This window comes from Oncorhynchus masou, chromosome 22 (assembly GCF_036934945.1).
Source record: "Oncorhynchus masou masou isolate Uvic2021 chromosome 22, UVic_Omas_1.1, whole genome shotgun sequence".
In the NCBI taxonomy this organism is placed as follows: Eukaryota; Metazoa; Chordata; class Actinopteri; order Salmoniformes; family Salmonidae; genus Oncorhynchus; species Oncorhynchus masou.
In genome coordinates, this window is record NC_088233.1 from 29,104,392 (window position 1) to 29,123,621 (window position 19,230).

The following is a 19,230-nucleotide window of genomic DNA, read 5'->3' on the forward strand; positions in this document are numbered from 1 at the left end:
CATATGTCCCCTGATCCTACCACACCTAATCATCTGTCCTCTGAACTTTTGTTAAACAGTGATATACTGGGAGAAACACACACAACACAAACACTCATAGACAAAGATAGAGAGGAAAAGGGTGAGACGAGGAAGGGAGAAAGAGGGAGGTAAGGAAGTCAGCTGAGAGAGAGGGAATAAGCCGAGAAATAGAGTGGGAGAAAATGGAGAGGTTTCAAATCAATATAAATTCAAAGTCATCTATCTAACGATGTAATGTGTATTTTTGATTATGATGTAGTTTTGACAACATTTCTAAAGATAGATTTTGTAATCTGACAGCTCTTGTGACACAGTGTCATCTGTACATATCTATATCTGTACCTGGCTTTAGAAAGAACACTCTAGGATGCCCCTCTCACCCCCTAATCATAACCCTGCCCTGATATCACACAGCTGATGCAACAAAAGGAATTCCTCGCAGTGAATGGAACTGTCTGGACATGGAGACATACAGTTGAAGTCAAAAGTTAACATACACCTCAGCCAAATACATTTAAACTCAGTTTTTCACAATTCCTGACATTAATCCTAGTACAAATTCCCTGTCTTAGGTCAGTTAGAATCACCACTTTATTTTAAGGATGTGAAATGTCCGAATTATAGTAGAGAGAATGATTTATTTCAGCTTTTATTTTGTTCATCACATTCCCAGTGGGTCAGAAGTTTACATACACTCAATTAGTATTTGGTAGCATTGCCTACAAATTGTTTAACTTGGGTCAAATGTTTTGGGTAGCCTTCCACAACCTTCCCACAATAAATTGGGTGAATTTTGACCCATTCCTCCTGACAGAGCTGGTGTAACTGAATCAGGTGTGTAGGCCTCCTTGCTCGCACATGCTTTTTCAGTTCTGCCCTCAATAGGATTGAGGTCAGGGCTTTGTGATGGCCACTCCAATACCTTGACTTTGTTGTCCGTAACCTCTTGATACTCCCCATCCCGGATCCGGGATCGTGAATACAGCCTCAGGCTCATTAGCATAACGCAACGTTAACGATTTCTGAAAATCGCAAATGAAATGAAAATAATATGCCTGCTCTCAAGCTTAGCCTTTTCTTAACAACACGGTCATCTCAGATTTTCAAAATATGCTTTTGAACCATAGCAAATCAAGCATTTGTGTAAGAGTATTGCAAGCTAGCTTAGCATTTTGCGTAGCATTTAGCACGCAACATTTTCACAAAAACCAGATAACCAAATAAATAAAATAATTTACCTTTGAAGAGCTTCGGATGTTTTCAATGAGGAGACTCTCAGTTACATAGCAAATGTTCAGTTTTTCCTGAAAGAATCTTTGTGTAGGAGAAATCGCTCCGTTCTGTACATCACATTTGGCTACCGAAACGAACCGAAAATTCAGTCACCAAAACGTCAAACTTTTTCCAAATTAACTCCATAATATCGACCGAAACATGGCAAACGTTGTTTAGAATCAATCCTCAAGGTGTTTTTTCACATATCTCTTCATTGATATGCCGTTCGTGGAAGCCTGCTTTCCCCTCAGAATCCCATGGAAAAATACCAGCAGCTGAAAATGACGCACCAATTTCGACGGAGGACACCGGGCGGACACCTGGAAAATGTAGTCTCTTATGGTCAATCTTCCAATGATATGCCTACAAATACGTCACAATGCTGCAGACACCTTGGGGAAACGATAGATAGGGCAGGCTCATTCCTCTCGCATTCAAAGCCATATAAGGAGACAATGGAAAACAGAGCCTCAAAAATCCTGCTCATTTCCTGGTTGCCGTTTCATCTTGGTTTTGCCTGTAGCTCCCGTTCTAGGGCACCCACAGACAATATCTTTGCAGTTCTGGAAACTTCAGAGTGTTTTCTTTCCAAAGCTATCAATTATATGCATAGTCAAGCATCTTTTTGTGACAAAATATCTTGTTTAAAACGGGAACGTTTTTCATCCAAAAATGAAATTGCGCCCCCAGAGTTTCAAGAGGCTTTAGCCATTTTGCCACAACTTTGGAAGTATGCTTGGGGTCATTGTCCATTTGGAAGACCCATTTGCGACCAAGCTTTAACTTCCTGACTGATGTCTGGAGATGTTGCTTCAATATATCCACATACTGTTCCTCCCTCATGATGCCATCTATTTTGTGAAGTGCACCAGTCCCTGCTGCAGCAAAGCACCCCCACAACATGATGCTGCCACCCCTGTGCTCCACGGTTGGGATGGTGTTCTTCGGCTTGCAAGCTTCCACCTTTTTCCTCCAAACATAATGATGGTCATTATGGCCAAACAGTTCTATTTTGTTTCATCAGACCAGAGGACATTTCTCCAAAAAGGATGATCTTTGTCCCCATGTGCAGTTTTTTTATGGCAGTTTTGGAGCAGTGGCTTCTTCCTGGCTGAGCGGCCATTCAGGTTCTGTCGATATCGGACTCGTTTTACTGTGAATATAGATATTTTTGTACTTGTTTCCTCCAGCATCTTCACAAGGTCCTTCGCTGTTGTTCTGGAATTGATTTGCACTTTTCGCACCAAAGTACGTTCATCTCTAGGAGACAGAATGAATCTCCTTCCTGAGCGGTATGATGGCTGCGTGGTCCCATGGTGTTTATACTTGCATATTATTGTTTGTACAGATGAACGTGGTACCTTCCGGCATTTGGAAATTGCTCCCAAGGATGAACCAGACTTGTGGAGGTTTACAATTGTTTTTCTGAGGTCTTGGCTGATTTCTTTTGATTTTCCCATGATGTCAAGCAAAGAGGCACTGAGTTTGAAGGTAGGCCTTGAAATACATCCACAGGTACACCTCCAACTGACTCAAATGATGTCACTTAGCAGAAGCTTCTGAAGCCATGACATCATTTTCTGGAATTTTCCAAGCTGCTTAAAGGCACAGTCAACTTGGTTTATGTAAACATCTGACCCACTGGAATTGTGATACAGTGAATTATAAGTGAAATAATCTGTCTATAAACAATTGTTGGAAAAATTACTTGTGCCATGCACAAAGTAGATGTCCGAACTGACTTGCCAAAACTATAGTTTATTAACAAGAGATTTGTGGAGTGGTTGAAAAACAAGTTTTCATGACTCCAACCTAAGTGTATGTAAACTATCGACGTCAACTGTATCACCTCCATCACATCATCAACTCTCACCTAGGGTTTTAGCTTTCCTCCTTGGCACTCTGTGTTTTGTGTTATAAGATGATAATGAGATTCTAAAACTACTTTTGATCCTGAAGAAGTGAGTATGTAAGAGCAGCAGGGAGGGAAGACTGTTTACCCTGAGTCCTGGTTTACAGTGTCTGACTTCTATATCTGTGTGGGAGTGTGTGTGCATGTGAAGGTATCGGGGTGTGATAGTGTGTGAAAGTGTGTGTGTGTGTGTGAATAACATTGTTATCATCTCTGAGGTTTTGTTACATGGGTCCAAGCCTCACACTCAGGTAAACACCAGTACTGACGACAATCTTATTTGATCTGCTACTTGTCAACTTTGAATCTTATTAATGACGTTCATATGATTAGTTCATAAAAACATTCATGTTGAATCTTATTAATTGATCATGTTCTAACATTCTAGCTTATTAGTCCTGTTGAATATTTAGTCTCACGTTGTGAATCTATACCCATTCTTTATCCATTCTCACATGATTAACCTGTTCTACTCTCAACTGGACTGCTTGTCCCACAGGGATGTATATACACAACAAGTACACACACACACACACACACACACACACACACACACACACACACACACACACACACACACACACACACACACACACACACACACACACACACACACACACAGAGAGAGAGAGAGCATTAAACCAGAGAATGACTTACGAAGTAAGATATTTGTCAGAGTATTACGTATGTTTGATTATTATTACTGATTGTGGTAACATCTCTTCCTTCCCCTCTCTCTGAGGGCTGTGACACGCGGTGACCCACTGAGGCAGTCCTCTAAGTATCGCACCATATTTTTGGAGTACAGAAGAATGGATGTGTAGATAGGTGATTTATAGATTTAACATAGAAATAACGGACACAGTGCTGATGTGTGTATTTATACAGAGGGGAGGAAATTGTATTTAACTTGGACAAGGAAAAAAATATATTTGTTTTTCCAACTATGGGCACAACAGAACCCACTGTTACCACGGGAGACAGAACAGGCACCATGGAAACATACAGAGATGACATCACTAAATTATCATAGTTCGAGTTATACTGTGGCTGTGATCGTGCTAACGTAAGCATTAGATGGTTTAGTGGAAAATAAGCAGGAATCATAGTAGATATTTTCGCATGTTCTAAAGCCCTTATATATTATCGCCCTAGCTCTGAGTCTGGCTCACCTGTCCTTCTTGGAGCTGTGTTACACTATTGAGCACCTGTGCACCGACACACTTATAAAGTATTTACTAAGAGAATATCATGTTTATAACAAGTGTTTACTACTGGAATATTTCTAAAGATTTGTTTGAAATTAATTAAAGAATAAAGTAGTTTGTACTCTGCCTTGAGTCCTGTGTGTGTGTGTGTGTGTTATACTGTACACACAGTTTCTCAGACTTTCTCAGGGTGTGATTTCGTGTCAACTAAACAGCTCACATTACACAAGATGACAGACAGACCAACAGAGAGATCGATCGATAGATATGCAAGCTGATAAGACAGACAGATAAGATAAGACAGACAGGTGAGTAGGGGAGTTGATTTTACTTGTCCAAAACACAAATGTAGAACACTCAGAGAAAATACATGAAATAAACCATAACACCCCACGAATATATTATCCCCCAAACACGATGATAGTAACATAGTAACACGTGATATAAACATAGTCACAGTGACACAAACATATGAACACAGTGACAACACTTATTTGGCTGAACAACTTAAATGTACAAAAACATGATACAAGAATATAATAAAATACACAGTGGTATGACTAGTGCAAGATACCTGTATACTTACATGTGTGATATATATAGCCTATATATTAGGGCTGTCAAATTAAGAAAAAAAATGTCATCGCGTTAATCGCAGGATTTGCTGTGATTAATCGGCATTGCTAAAATTGGGCTGTAAATTTAAGATTATTCATACAAAAAGCATTACAAAAATATTGACGTCTTGATTTTGTCCAGAGTAACAATAATTAAAATCAGGTAAATTGATAAAACACACGTTCTTTAACCTCAATGTGAACTTGTTTGGACATCGCATTGTGGTTTTTAGCTGTATGCATGATGTATTTGGGATGTTTTCAGTCTATTTTCAACACTTTCAGATGTGATTAAACGCGATAACAAAATAATGTGTGCACTAAAATGCCAAAAAGTGAACTTGAGTTAACTGGTTAACTCTGACAGCCCTACTATATATATATATACACATGTATCTCCCATTCTTTCTGTTCTGCCTGAGGACATAGAAAAGATGCAGGGCTCCAAGAGGGTTGCAATGGTGTGTTGATTCAGGCCAGGGAACCACCAGGTTCTGTTGGGTGGTTTTGACTCTCCTGCCAGAAAAGGGCAACTTCCCTCCCTCTCTCTCTCTCTCTCCCTCTCTCTCTCCCCCCCTCTCTCTCTCTCTCTCTCCCTCCCTCCCTCTCTCTCTCTCTCTCTCCCTCCCTCCCTCCCTCCCTCCCTCCCTCCCTCCCTCCCTCCCTCCCTCCCTCCCTCTCTCCCTCTCTCCCTCTCTCCCTCTCTCCCTCTCTCCCTCCCTCCCTCTCTCCCTCCCTCCCCTCTCTCCCTCTCTCTCCCTCCCTCCCTCTCTCCCTCCCTCCCTCTCTCCCTCCTCCCTCTCTCCCTCTCTCCCTACCGCCCCTCCCTCTCTCTCTCCCTCCCTCTCTCTCTCCCTCCCTCCCTCCCTCCCTCCCTCCCTCCCTCCCTCCCTCCCTCCCTCCCTCCCTCCCTCCATCTCTGGTTGACCAATCCATCTGACAAACAGTCAGTATGTCCAGGATTTGGCCCCATGACTCAGGAATAGGTGTGTTTATCAGGTGTGAAGTTGACTGAGAAGTTCTCAGCCTTTACATCGTAGTCTCCTCCCATTCCAGTTCAACATCACCTGCAAGAGAACAAAAGAGTAGAGATGTGAAATGTGCGTTTATGACTTGTGTGTCTGCTAGCGTATGTGTGTGTCTGCTAGCGTGTGTGTGTGTGTCTGCTAGCGTGTGTGTGTGTGTGTCTGCTAGCGTGTATGTGTCTGCTAGCGTGTGTGTGTGTCTGCTAGCGTGTGTGTGTGTCTGCTAGCGTATGTGTGTGTCTGCTAGCGTGTGTGTGTGTGTCTGCTAGCGTGTGTGTGTCTGCTAGCGTGTGTGTGTATCTGCTAGCGTGTGTTTGTGTGTCTGCTAGCGTGTGTGTGTGTGTCTGCTAGCGTATGTGTGTCTCTGCTAGCGTATGTGTGTGTCTGCTAGCGTGTGTGTGTGTCTGCTAGCGTGTGTGTGTGTCTGCTAGCGTATGTGTGTGTGTCTGCTAGCGTGTGTGTGTGTCTGCTAGCGTGTGTGTGTGTCTGCTAGCGTATGTGTGTGTCTGCTAGCGTGTGTGTGTGTGTCTGCTAGCGTATGTGTGTGTCTGCTAGCGTATGTGTGTGTCTGCTAGCGTATGTGTGTGTCTGCAAGCGTATGTGTGTGTCTGCTAGCGTGTGTGTGTGTGTGTGTGTGTGTGTGTGTGCGTGTGCGTGCGTCTGCTCACCCTCCATAGCGTCCAGTGAGTCCATCTTCTCCAGAGCAGAGTAGTTAACGAACCAGATGGACTGGCTGTTTCCTTTACTGTTCAGCAGGTCCAGAGTACTCTGGTGTAGGAACATATACTGGGCCTGGGGACATGCATGCATACACTTGGTAAGATTATGTCAGGCTCTCTACAGGTTTGAATACATCAGGACAACAAGGGGAAACTAGATCATACTATAAGGTATCATATCCATATCACAGTTAGAATATTTCCTTATTTTATGATACATGTTGTATAAAGATATATTTCTCACCAGGTTCTGCACCATACACATCCTCTCACTGCGGAGTTCAGCCACCAGGCCGTAGATGTCCACAAAGTCGTGATCACTGACGTGTTGGATCAGGTGATCCAGCGCTATAAACACTCCTGTCCTGCCCACGCCAGCACTGCAGTGCACCACTATAGTAGTGTTCGCATGCCTGTTGGCTCTGATGGCTCGAACAAACTGTATGAGTGTGGTGCTGGACTCTGGTACACCATGCTCTGGCCAGGAGGTGTAGTTGAAGTGGTGAACCACCATGTAGTCCCCATGCTAGGGAGAGAAAGAAAGAGAGAGAGAACAATGTTTTGATTATCAAGAGGGAAACTGTGAAAACGTATTATTATTATTATTATTAAACTTAAGTTATTCTGGGGTTCTCGTGTGTCTATGTGTTTGTGTGTTACCCTCTCCACTTTGAGAGCTCTGACGGTCCAGTCAGGATAGACGTCCTCTGTCAACTTGGTGATGATGATGTCCCCAAATACTGTCACCGGCTTATTATCTTCTGGCCAGTACTGGTGACACCGGATCTACACACACACACACAATTGGTGACAGCGGATCTAAACAGACATTCAACCCTGACCCTATGAGAACCTTGGTCCGGTCCTTACCCTTCCTTTCTCATAGCACTGTGTGAGCATAGCAATGGTTTGTGTGCGAGTCTCCCAGATCATCCTCCAGAAGTCAGCCACAGTACCGGGGAGAGGACCCTGGGTCGCTATGAACTCACTGGGACACAGATAGCCCTATTGAGGGAGAAAGAGATGCAGCAAGAGAGAGAATCTTATAGTCAGAACTGAGCAAAGTCGCAAGTCTCCAGTTATTTTTAATTATATTTATTTCATTTTTTACTTTTACCCCCTTTTCTCCCCAATTTCATTATATCCAATTGGTTACGATCTTGTCTCATCGCTGCACCTCCCCTACGGACTCGGGCGAAGCAAAGGTCAAGAGCCATGCGTCCTCTAAAACAAGACCCTGCCAAACCGCACTGCTTCTTGACCCACTGCTTGCTTAACCCGGAAGCCAGTCGCACCAATGTGACGGAGGAAACACCGTCCAACTGATCAGCTTGCAGGCACTGGGCCCGCCACAAGGAGTGACTAGAGCACGATGAGACAAGGAAATCCCAGCCGGCCAAACCCTCCCCTAACCTGGACGACGCTGGGCCAATTGTGCTCCGCCCCATGGGTGTCCCGTTCACAGCCGGTTGTGACACAGCCTGGGATCAAACCCACACGTCTCCAGTTTTGTAGTAAACAAAAGTTGGAGTGTTTAGAAGGCAAGGTTCAAGAGGTGATGACATTTTCTCTAAAACCATGAGTGCTCTCTTTCCTGTGTGTGTGTGTGTGTGTGTGTGTGTTAAGGGATTTTTTAAATCAATAATCAATTCCTTTAACAGTGTGTGTGTGTGTGTGTGTGTGTGTGTGACTCACTGAGATGAAGCTAGCGTTGATGTAGTCAGATCCAGGCAAGCCAGGTTCAGACAGCAGCTTAACACGGTTGTTGTTGTCTGTAGAGGAGAGAGTGTGTTAGGCTGTGTGTGTTTATTACGCTCAGTGCTTAGTGTGTGTGCATGCATGTGTGCTCATACAGGGTTTGATGTTAGTGAAGCGGTTTGTGGATCTGTTCCAGGGAAGGTCAGCGTCTGATGTAGCCAGGTCGTGCAGAAGTTTGGGCAGCTCCTGGAAAGGACAGGGTTAACACTGTCAGACTACACACAGACACACAAACGCGCACGCACATACATGCAGGCACACACACACACACAGGTTTTCACAGGGGTCAGAGGTCAGAGTTACATACTGCGAACTCTTCCTGGAACTTGGCGTTCTCGTTGGCACACAGATCCTCTACATGCTGCAGAAAAGACTTCTTATTGACCGGCCTGAGAGACAGAGAGAGATGGGGTAAGAGAAATCCTTCACAGAGCAGCAATCCACATCTAACTAGGATTTACAAGCAAATACAATCACATAGCACAACGTACACACTCCTCAGGTGACTTACTTGAGAGACTTTCTGTAGCTGAGAAGTCTGAAACAGAGTTGACAGAACGATGTGAGTCACACTGTGAGTACGGCAGACTCTACATTCCATTACTCTACAGTTACAAACTCACACACTGAATGAATACCAGCACTTCACTACGAAACTAAAGCAATGAGACAACAACACACTGCAATGCAACACAGCAACACACATGGAGAGCTACAACACACTGCCTACAGATGTAGGATCTTAATTTGAGGCAGGAAAATAATCCTGCAGAAACAGAAAATGAATTATTACGTGGATTATAATTAATGGACGTTTTTGCAGGGGTTGATAGACTTTTCATTAGGGCAAATCAAGTCAGAAATGTAAAAGTGGAAATTAAAAACGTTTAAAAAAACTAAAATACACTACAAGTTTGCAGCAACAAAAGAGTGATCAAATGAAGATCCTACATCGGTAATACCAACTTACTGGATGACAAATATCTCCTTCCGTCTAAAGAAGAAGGACGAATACCTGGAGAAGAGTGTGAGAGAGGGGTTAAAGTGAGAGAGTGGGCAGACAGCCATGTGTGTGGTTGTGTGATTGTGATTATGTATATGTGTGTGTGTGTGTGTGTGTGTGTGTGTGTGTGTGTGTGTGTGTGTGTGTGTGTGTGTGTGTGTGTAACAGCAGCCAAGCACAGTCTGTAGGCATGCAGGTAGGTTGGAAGAGTGTTAGAGGTAGAGTGGATATAATGTTACAGAGGGTGAACCTTTGTGATGGAGTGATAGAGAGGGAGTGTGTGTATGTGTGTGTGTGAGGAAAAAGACACGCACACGTAGGTGCACACACACACTGACCGGTGTAGCTTCTCTTCCTTCAGCTCCAGGTCAGCCACAGTGATCATCTGATCCAGTTTAAACTTGGTCTCTATAATCTCCGCCTCCCGGGGAGAATAGGTCCCTCCCTCCTTCTGACGCTGACGGATCCTGCCATTGGATGAGGAACATGTCAAAAGCTCTGAGACACCTGAATACTGCTGGCTGGGTTTAAACCTTGGTCAGCTAGAACCATCAGAGGAACATTGAGTTTACCTGACAGAGGCATAGATGATGATGATGAGTAGCACGGCCAGGAAGAAGGAGAGGAGAACTCCCAGAATGATCTGTTCATCTCTGGTCAACAACCCATCCACTGACAGACAGAAGGGGGAGAGGGGGGATGGACAGAGGTGTTGTTGAATTGCTTTGCATTGGAGAGGAGAGCTGTATGTGTGAGTTTGTGGAAAGAATAGGGGAGGAGTGGTTACCTGCGGTTCTGATATGCTCAGAGTAGTCAGAGTCTGTGTACTGGCCTCGGATGTTGGTGGCTCGGAACTTAAACCTGCAACACAGACAAAGACATGCACTGTATTAAACTTTGTATGTGTGTGTGTTTACATGTGTGTGTTGTGGATACTCACACGTAGACAGTGTTTGGTTTGAGGGGTCCGTTACAGAGTGTGTTACTGTACTCCTCCGTCAGACAGTTGCCCTCCTCTCCGATAACATAGTGGTCTTCCTGGTGGTCTCTACGGTCCAGCACCCTGTCCCTCACAATTCTGTGTCTAATCTGTGAGTTGTTGTGTCTGCTGGTTTGTGTGTGTGTGTCCCTGCTTTCGTCGTCCGTCACACAGAGTGGGTTCGGGAAGCCATTGTCAGTCAGGTAGGGGGCGGGACGAGAGAGGAATGCGATCTTCCAGTTGGTTAGGTTCCTGCTGTCCATCACTGAGACAGAGAGACAGACAGATCTCAGACTAGGCCTAAAGCAGCGGCTCCTAAACATTTTAGTTTTGGATATATTTTCTGTCTGATAGATGTACTGTATGTTAATGTGTGTGTCTGTGCATGTTAGTGCGTGTGATGTCGTACCCCCAGATTCTGCCACGATGATCTGGATGCTACTGATTGGTCCGTTGTCATCGCTGTAGAAACAGGCTGGCATGCGAACAATGATGCTCCTGGAGGTTACCATGGCAACTCCTCCTCGGTCCAGCACAGCCTGGGGTCTCTGGGTGGGCTTGGCAGGAGCTACACACACACACACACACACACACACACACACACACACACACACACACACACACACACACACACACACACACACACACACACACACACACACACACACACACACACACACACACACACACACACACACACACACACACACACGTTGCGGTTATGCAGGGGTCATGTTGGGGTTATGAATGGGTTACGGGATTCCTAAAAAAGACCATGATTTTGAGGATTTTCCCCTTAGAATGGTCCTTTGGAGGAAGGATTGTTGATATATTCAGTGGAAGTCGGAAGTTTACATGCACTTAAGATGGAGTCATTAAAACTTGTTTTCAACCACTCCACACATTTTTTGTTAACAAACTACAGTTTTGGCAAGTCGGTTAGGACATCTAATTTGTGCATGACAAGTCATTTTTCCAACAATTGTTTATAGACAGACTATTTCACTTAAAATTCACTGTATCACCATTTCAGTGGGTCAGAAGTTTACATACACCAAGTTGACTGTGCCTTTAAACAGCTTGGAAATTTCCAGAAAAGGATGTCATGGATTTAGAATCTTCTGATGACTCAATTGGAGGTGTACCTGTGGATGTATTTGATTTTCCCATGATGTCAAGCAAAGAGGCACTGAGTTTGAAGGTAGGCCTTGAAATCCACAGGTACACCTCCAATTGACTCAAATTATGTCAATTAGCATATCAGAAGCTGTTTAAAGGCACAGTCAACATAGTGTATGTAACTTCTGACCCAGTGGAATTGTGATACAGTGAATTATAAGTGAAATAATCTGTCTGTAAACAATTATTGGAAAAATTACTTGTGTCCACAAGAAATTTGTGGAGTGGTTGAAAAACAAGTTTTAATGACTCCAACCTAAGTGCAAGTAAACTTCTGACTTCAACGGTATATTTCTGTTTATTCTCAAACAATATATACTCTACAGTTCCAAAGGGGGATGTCTGCTACTTTTAGTGCTAGGATCCAATTTGTAAGCATTCACGATATTTTAACATGAACTCATGTCCTTCCTCCAAAGGAACATTCTATGGATTAGATTTCCAGATAATTTTTCTTTTTTTGTCCTGGTTTCATGAGTAATCACCCTTATGTAGTGTAAATGTAGCACTGTACCTATGATTCCAGTAGTGATCCGAACCTCTGAGCTGGGGGGGCTTAAACCTGCTCCGTTTACTGCTGCAATCTGAGAGAGAGAGAAACTATTTGGCCCTAAACAGACAATACACAGTGGCAGAATACCTGACCACTGTGACTGACCCAGAATTAAGGAAAGCTTTGACTAATGTACAGTCTCAGTGAGCACTTCCTAACCTCCTGCCAAATGCATGACCATATTAGAGACACATATTTCCCTCAAATTACACAAATCCACAAATAATTTGAAAACAAATCCAATTTTGATAAACTCCCATATCTACAGGGTGAAATACCAGTGTGCATCACAGCAGCTATATTTGTGACCTGTTGCCACAAGAAAAGGGCAACCAGTGAAGAACAAACACCATTGTAAATACAACCCACATTTATTTTTTATTTAATTTTTCCCTTTTGTACTTTTACTATTTGCACAGCGCTACAACACTGTATACAGACATAATATGACATTTGAAATATTTACTGTTCCCTTTTTATTGTTCATTTCACTTTTGTTAATCCATTTCAATTACTTTGGCAATGTAAACATATGTTTTCCATGCCAATGAAGTCCCTAGAATTGAATTGAATTGAGAGAGTGTTTTGTGACAGTGTGTGTGTTCCTCGCGCGTATATTATAGTTGTGACCTTTGTGTGTGTGTGTGTGTGTGTTTGTAGTTGTGACTTGTGTGTTTGTAGTTGTGACTCGTGTGTGTGTGTAGTTGTGACTTGTGTTTGTGTAGTTGTGACTTGTGTGTGTAGTTGAGTCCTGTGTCTGTGTGTGTAGTTGTGACTTATGTGTGTGTAGTTGTTACTTATGTGTGTGTAGTTGAGTCCTGTGTGTGTGTAGTTGTGACTTGTGTGTGTGTAGTTGTGACTTGTGTGTATAGTTGATGCCTGTGTGTGTGTAGTTGAGTCCTGTGTGTGTGTGTGTGTGTGTGTGTGTGTGTGTGTGTGTGTGTGTGTGTGTGTGTGTGTGTGTGTGTGTGTGTGTAGTTGAGTCCTGTGTGTGTGTGTGTGTAGTTGAGTCATGTGTGTTTGTGTAGTTGAATCATGTGTGTATGTGTAGTTGAATCATGTGTGTATGTGTGTGCGTAGTTGCGACCTGTGTGTGTCTAGTTGTGACCTGTGTGTGTGGTTGTGTGTGTAGTTGTGACCTATGTGTGTAGTTGTGACCTGTGTGTGTAGTTGTGACCTGTGTGTGTATGTAGTTGTGACCCGTGTGTGTGTGTGTGTAGTTGTGACCTGTGTGCGTGTCTAGGTGTGACTTGTGTGTGTGTGTGTAGTTGTGTGTGAGTGTGCCCTGTGTGTGTAGTTGTGACCTGTGTGTGTGTGTGTAGTTGTGACCTATGTGTGTGTATTTGTGGCCTGTGTGTGTAGTTGAGTCCTGTGTGTGTAGTTGTGACCTGTGTGTGGGTGTGAGTAGTTGAGTCCTGTGTGTGTAGTTGTGACCCGTGTGTGTGTGTGTGTGTGTGTGTGTGTGTGTGTGTGTGTGTGTGTGTGTGTGTGTGTGTGTGTGTGTGTGTGTGTGTAGTTGTGACCTGTGTGTGTGTAGTTGAGTCCTGTGTGTGTGTAGTTGAGTCCTGTGTGTGTAGTTGAATCCTGTGTGTGTAGTTGTGCACTGTGTGTGTGGTTGAGTGCTGTGTGTGTAGTTGAGTCCTCTGTGTGTAGTTGTGACCTGTGTGTGTGTGGTTGAGTCCTGTGTGTGTAGTTGAGTCCTCTGTGTGTAGTTGTGAACTGTGTGTGTGTGTGTGTGTGTGTGTAGTTGAATCATGTGTGTGTAGTTGTGACCTGTGTGTGTGTTGTTGAGTCCTCTGTGTGTGTGTGTGTGTGTATTTGAGTCCTATGTGTGTAGTTTTGACCTGTGTGTATGTAGTTGTGACCTGTGTGTGTATGTAGTTGTAACCTGTGTGTGTATGATCCTCACCCGTATACTATAGTTGTAGCCTCCCTTCAGCCCGTCGATGACTGCGGTCAGAGTGCGGTTCTTATTTTGACCACATTTAGGTGGTTAATGGTCATCTCTAGCTGGCCCTGGCGGTAGACAAGCACTGTGTAGGAACTTATGTTCCCATTGGGTTCCTCAGGGGGGGCAAAGGTCACAAACACACGGGTCACTTCCTCGGGAATCACCTGCAGGGTCACGTTCTTAGGAGGATCCCTGGGCTCTGGAAGGAGGAGGGGAAAAGGATGGACAGAGGAGAGAGAGATGAACTACTTCCCAGTTTAATAAAGTAGCTACTGTATTACTGGATCTGTGTGTTCCTCACCTTCCTCCATTGTTCTGATGACAGTGGGCTCAGTGGCCTGTCCGTCCCGCCGTGCGTTCTCCAGTGGTCCAGTGAAGGCGGTCACGGTCACAGAGTAGCGAGTGAACGCAGTCAGGTTTGACACAACTACAATCCTCAGCTCCTCTGGACTGCGTACCACAGACTGGTTTAACCCCTCGCTATCCAGCTGAACAACGACACAACATATAGCCGTGTTAGGTTCTTATTTTACAGATCTAAATAACACACGGACACTAGAGAAGCTTAACGAAGTTTAATTCTTCCCAAAAGTTCTGTACAGCTGTATTCAGACAGCAAAACATTTCTCACCATCACACGTATGTATACCCCACTTGGGACACTCCTTCTCTCCAATCTTTACATCTTATGGTTTCACAGGAAATGGGTAACAGGATAATAAACCCGTATTACTCCCTTCAGGGGATCTGACCTGACCTCCTGACCTCAACCCCTCAGCCTAATCCACAGATGTCCTTCCGCTCCCCTATAGCAATCCTGTGATCTCCTCCCATCCACACAGCACATTCCACAGACACTCTGTCTTTCTACAGATCTCACTCCTTTATATACTATGCGTCTAATCCATCATGTCTTTAATATCTCAATGTTCAAAGTTTAGAATCCAAAAGTAGTAAGAACCATTTTCATGTTATTATTTGTGTGTGTTTTGTGTACTCACAGAGAGAACGTCTACGATGTAGGAGGTGGGGCCGGTGATCACATCTGGGTGTTGCCATTGGATACGGAGGCTGTTGGAGGACATGGTCACTGACAGGTCACTGGGAGGGGCATCAGGGTCTGAGAGGAGAGACAGGTATAAATATACACATACTGCCTGGGTGTGTGGGTACATCTGTTGTATATATGTGTGCATGTGGGTACTTACTCCCAGCCAGTGTGTGTGTGTATTTCCAGGGTGTGTGTTCTCCTGGCCCAGCATTCGTAAGGGCTGTGATTCTGAAGCGGTAGAGGCGGTACTTGGCCAGAGACTGTAGAGTGATGCTCCTGTTGCCCTCACCACCATCAGAACCATTCACTGACACCAACACCTGACCAGGAACATCATGAGGATGATGTTGAGTTCAATGTTAGGATTTCATTTTGTGCCATACAGCCTATTCATGTAGACATACTGTGTGTACGACACAACAACACAGATATCCAGGTAAACATACATCCTGATGGACGCAGCCTGGAGCCAGGGCAGCGGTCGGCTCTGGCAGGGGTGTGGCCTCAGCTAGGGGTGTGTCAGACTGGCAGTCGGGTGACAGCAGCTGCACGGTGATGCGGTACTCAGTGAGCATGCCCGGAGCAGAGAGGGGAGGAGCCCATTGGAGCGTTACACTGGTGGCTGTGGCCTCTGACACACTCAGGAAGCGAGGGACACCAGGAACTGCAGGGGGATATAAAGGTGGGTTGAGGTGGTACAGTTCATCTGGTCTCCTGGTGAAGTCTGTGTGTGTGTGTGTGTGTGTGTGTGTGTGTGTGTGTGTGTGTGTGTGTGTGTGTGTGTGTGTGTGTGTGTGTGTGTGTGTGTGTACCTGACTCGGGGTGTGTGTAGGCAGTACAGTTGACCTGGTCTCCTGGGCCGGCAGAGTTGACAGCCGTCACGGTGAGTGTGAATTCTGCGTCCGGCGCCAGCCCGCTGACCGTGTAATGGTTTGTGTAAGCCTGGTGTATGTATGCCTGTGAGCGTGTGTCCACCTGGTAGTACAGGATGAGTCCATTGGGGTTGGCTGGAGGCTCCCAGTGTAGAAACACAGAGTCCCAGCCCAGACCAGAGCAGGACAGGTTACCCACCACCTCCGACACTGGAACCAGGAGACACAGGGTTAACACAAGGGTTATTAACCACTTTCACATGCATATGGCACTTGATTTCTAGTTCCACAACCTCACACACGAACCTGATTCATTGGTTGTGAAGGACACAGGAGTGCTGTACTGGTCTCCATGACCCACTCTGGTGTAGCTAAATACACTGATCTCATAGGAGCTGTGAGGCCGGATCCCACTCAGCTGTCCTTCTGTCCACGGACCTGTAGAGTTCTGACAGAGAGGAGGAAGAGAGAGAAAGAGAAATCAGGAAATCTTATAGACAGAACATAGCAAAGTTACAGGACTCCAGTTTGACATATTTAATGTGTGTGTGTGTGTGTGTGTGTGTGTGTGTGTGTGTGTGTGTGTGTGTGTGTGTGTGTGTGTGTGTGTGTGTGTGTGCAGTACCTGGTAAGTGAGTGTGTTTGTGTTGTTCTCCAGGATCCTGAAGCCGTAGTGTGTGACCACACCGTTGGGTTCCAGAGAGGGTTCCCAGGTCAGCCACACAGAGAAGGCTGTGTGGTTATACAGAGACAGGTTCCGGGGAGGAGACATCGGACCTGGTGGAACACAATGTTAGAGTACATTACTGGCCTTCGCCTGTGTTCAGCGGCAGCAGTTAGAGAGGTTATGGTAGGTTAGAGGTTAGTAGGGGTTAAAGGTGAGAGGTTAAAGATGACCTGCTTCGTCTGTGTGCAGCATCAGTAGTAGCGGGGGTCCGGAGCCCTTGCGGGTGGCTGCGGTGATAGAGAGGTTGTAGGCTGTGTAGGGCAGCAGCAGTGTGAGTGTGAGTGTGGTGTTGGGGGTGTGTGTGGTGTTGGAGCCTCCAGGGCCGAACAGGGTGAGGGAATAGTCAGTTATCTCTCCGTTGGTCTCCAGGGGGCGCTGCCACACCACAGACACTGAGGTGGACGACAGGTTCCTACTGGACACCAGCACTGGAGCTGAACTGGGGACTGGAGGGAGAGGGTGAGTTAATAGTATGTGAGTGTATGAATTTAAAATATGCGTGTGCATTTTATGTGTGTGTATGTGAGAGTACGTAAGAAGACTCACTATCATCATCGGTCCTTACGTGCAACAGGCTGGTGTGGTTGTGGGCGGGACCGGCACTGGTTGCTGGGGTAACAGTGAAGACGTAGGGATAGTACTTCCTGAGTTTGGTAAACAGGAAGACGTTGTCATTGGTTATCTTGGTGATGGTATTGTTGACAGCGGGGGGTCCGGGGGGGTTGATGTTAGGTTTAGGGGGGTTCAGGGGTTCAGTGGTAAGGGGGAGTCCAGCCTCCTGCAGGGTGAGCAGGTAGAAGGGGCGTCCGTTGGGTTCCATAGGGGGGTCCCAGCTTACAACAATGGCCGTAGAACTGAAGATCTGAGCACTGAGGTTGTGGACCGGATCACTGGGCACTGTGGGGGGAGACGAGGAGTTAGTATGACTGACTGAACTACTATGCATCATTTATATCACTGAATACTAGGACTGCGTCAGAAATGATGGGTCAAGATGCATTACATAGCAAACAGGGTGTCATTGCTAAAACACTTCAAGCTACAGTATGTTGATGGATGCTGTATATACATGTAATACATCTCCACCCAAATCAACAATATCATTAAGAAATCAAACACTTGAGCCACCTCAGGGACAGAGAGACACACACAAAACAGCACTTCATCATCATCATCATCATCAGGATCATCACCCCATGATCAACAGGGAGAACCTCAGTGTGAAAAGAAAACAAACATTTGACCAGAGAAACTTTGTTTTTAGAAAAGTTATATCGAGAAACGTTGTTTTGAAAAGGAGGAGGAAGTTTGAAGAAAGACACTTTGAACAGCAGATACTCATCCTGGCTACACCCTCTTCTGGTGTATATCCTCTAAGCTCCGGTCACTGAGTTTGACCATATTGAGAGAGCAAACTGAGCATGTGCACACCTCGGGAAACAGGGATGGAGAGAATAAGAGAAGTGGAGATGGAGGAAACAAGGAGGGAGGGGAGACCTCAGTGAAGGCAGATTGAGAGGCTGGTAATGTGGATGGATGGGTGGAGGAGAGAGGGCGGTGTGTGGGTGTCTGAGCCCAGGGCAGTGAGCCCTGCTGGGCTTGGCAGGGCAGGACAGGCAGGGTGGGCTGGAGGTCCGGTGGCTGGAGCACAGAGGCAGAGACACATAGTCAGTATCAGAGACATCATCAGACAGAAACAGGAGTTAGGTACTATTATATGTCAGATGAACGCTGCAGTCTGTCTACGCCATTTTTCCCAAAATCACATAAAAACAAAGAGATCAAAACATGAACAATACCTGACTGTTTTCTAATCCAGATGAATAGTATCAGACATTTTATCTGTATTATCTATTTGACATGGACATTGCTACTTCTTCTTATAATCCAGGTGCTGCATTTCAACAGTGATTCATCTGCACCTGCAGCTACAGACAACATTAACAGAAGACTGATCACTTCTCAACACTATCAACTACTAACACTGAGAGAATAATGACCTACTGACAAAACTATACAGGATGTCTATGTTGATAGCATTGAAAGATTGATGCCAAGATCTGTTTACTAAATACATGGAGGCCTGTAGCATTGCTCCGTTTGGACAACAAGATATGATCAGATGTCCAAGATGTTAAAGACTAAACTTCCACCAGGTTCAGTAAAAGGAGACACAAACTGGTTGTCTGAGGTACGGAGGCCTCGGAGGGACAAAAAGGGGCAGTTTGTCAGACTGACAGAGTTACCTCCATTCACTAGCCAGCTGAAAGTTACACTTCAATCTCAGAGTTTTTCCGTGATTTTAGTAAGTTCAAAAAGAGGTTGGAAAAAACAGTGCAGACTCTGTGTGTGTGTGTGTGTGTGTGTGTGTGTGTGTGTG

The 19,230-nt window shown here is 45.1% G+C and overlaps 1 protein-coding gene across 1 annotated transcript in view; it reads right to left on the reverse strand.

The window, feature by feature from the left end:
• Positions 1-6,018: 6,018 nt before the first annotated feature.
• The window catches only part of LOC135508811 (phosphatidylinositol phosphatase PTPRQ-like), a 59,004-nt gene continuing 45,792 nt past the window's right edge, over positions 6,019-19,230 (reverse strand). The window contains 27 exon segments of the mRNA XM_064929023.1: positions 6,019-6,100; positions 6,727-6,850; positions 7,022-7,303; positions 7,438-7,563; positions 7,648-7,782; positions 8,473-8,549; positions 8,631-8,721; positions 8,843-8,924; positions 9,047-9,073; positions 9,506-9,550; positions 9,877-10,005; positions 10,111-10,210; positions 10,326-10,399; positions 10,479-10,782; positions 10,927-11,085; positions 12,211-12,280; positions 14,159-14,229; positions 14,232-14,399; positions 14,502-14,688; positions 15,202-15,320; positions 15,409-15,571; positions 15,698-15,915; positions 16,064-16,333; positions 16,430-16,571; positions 16,749-16,900; positions 17,021-17,296; positions 17,397-17,747. Of these exon segments, the coding sequence (XP_064785095.1) occupies positions 6,063-6,100; positions 6,727-6,850; positions 7,022-7,303; positions 7,438-7,563; positions 7,648-7,782; positions 8,473-8,549; positions 8,631-8,721; positions 8,843-8,924; positions 9,047-9,073; positions 9,506-9,550; positions 9,877-10,005; positions 10,111-10,210; positions 10,326-10,399; positions 10,479-10,782; positions 10,927-11,085; positions 12,211-12,280; positions 14,159-14,229; positions 14,232-14,399; positions 14,502-14,688; positions 15,202-15,320; positions 15,409-15,571; positions 15,698-15,915; positions 16,064-16,333; positions 16,430-16,571; positions 16,749-16,900; positions 17,021-17,296; positions 17,397-17,747 (3,980 nt within the window). The 3' untranslated portion in view covers positions 6,019-6,062.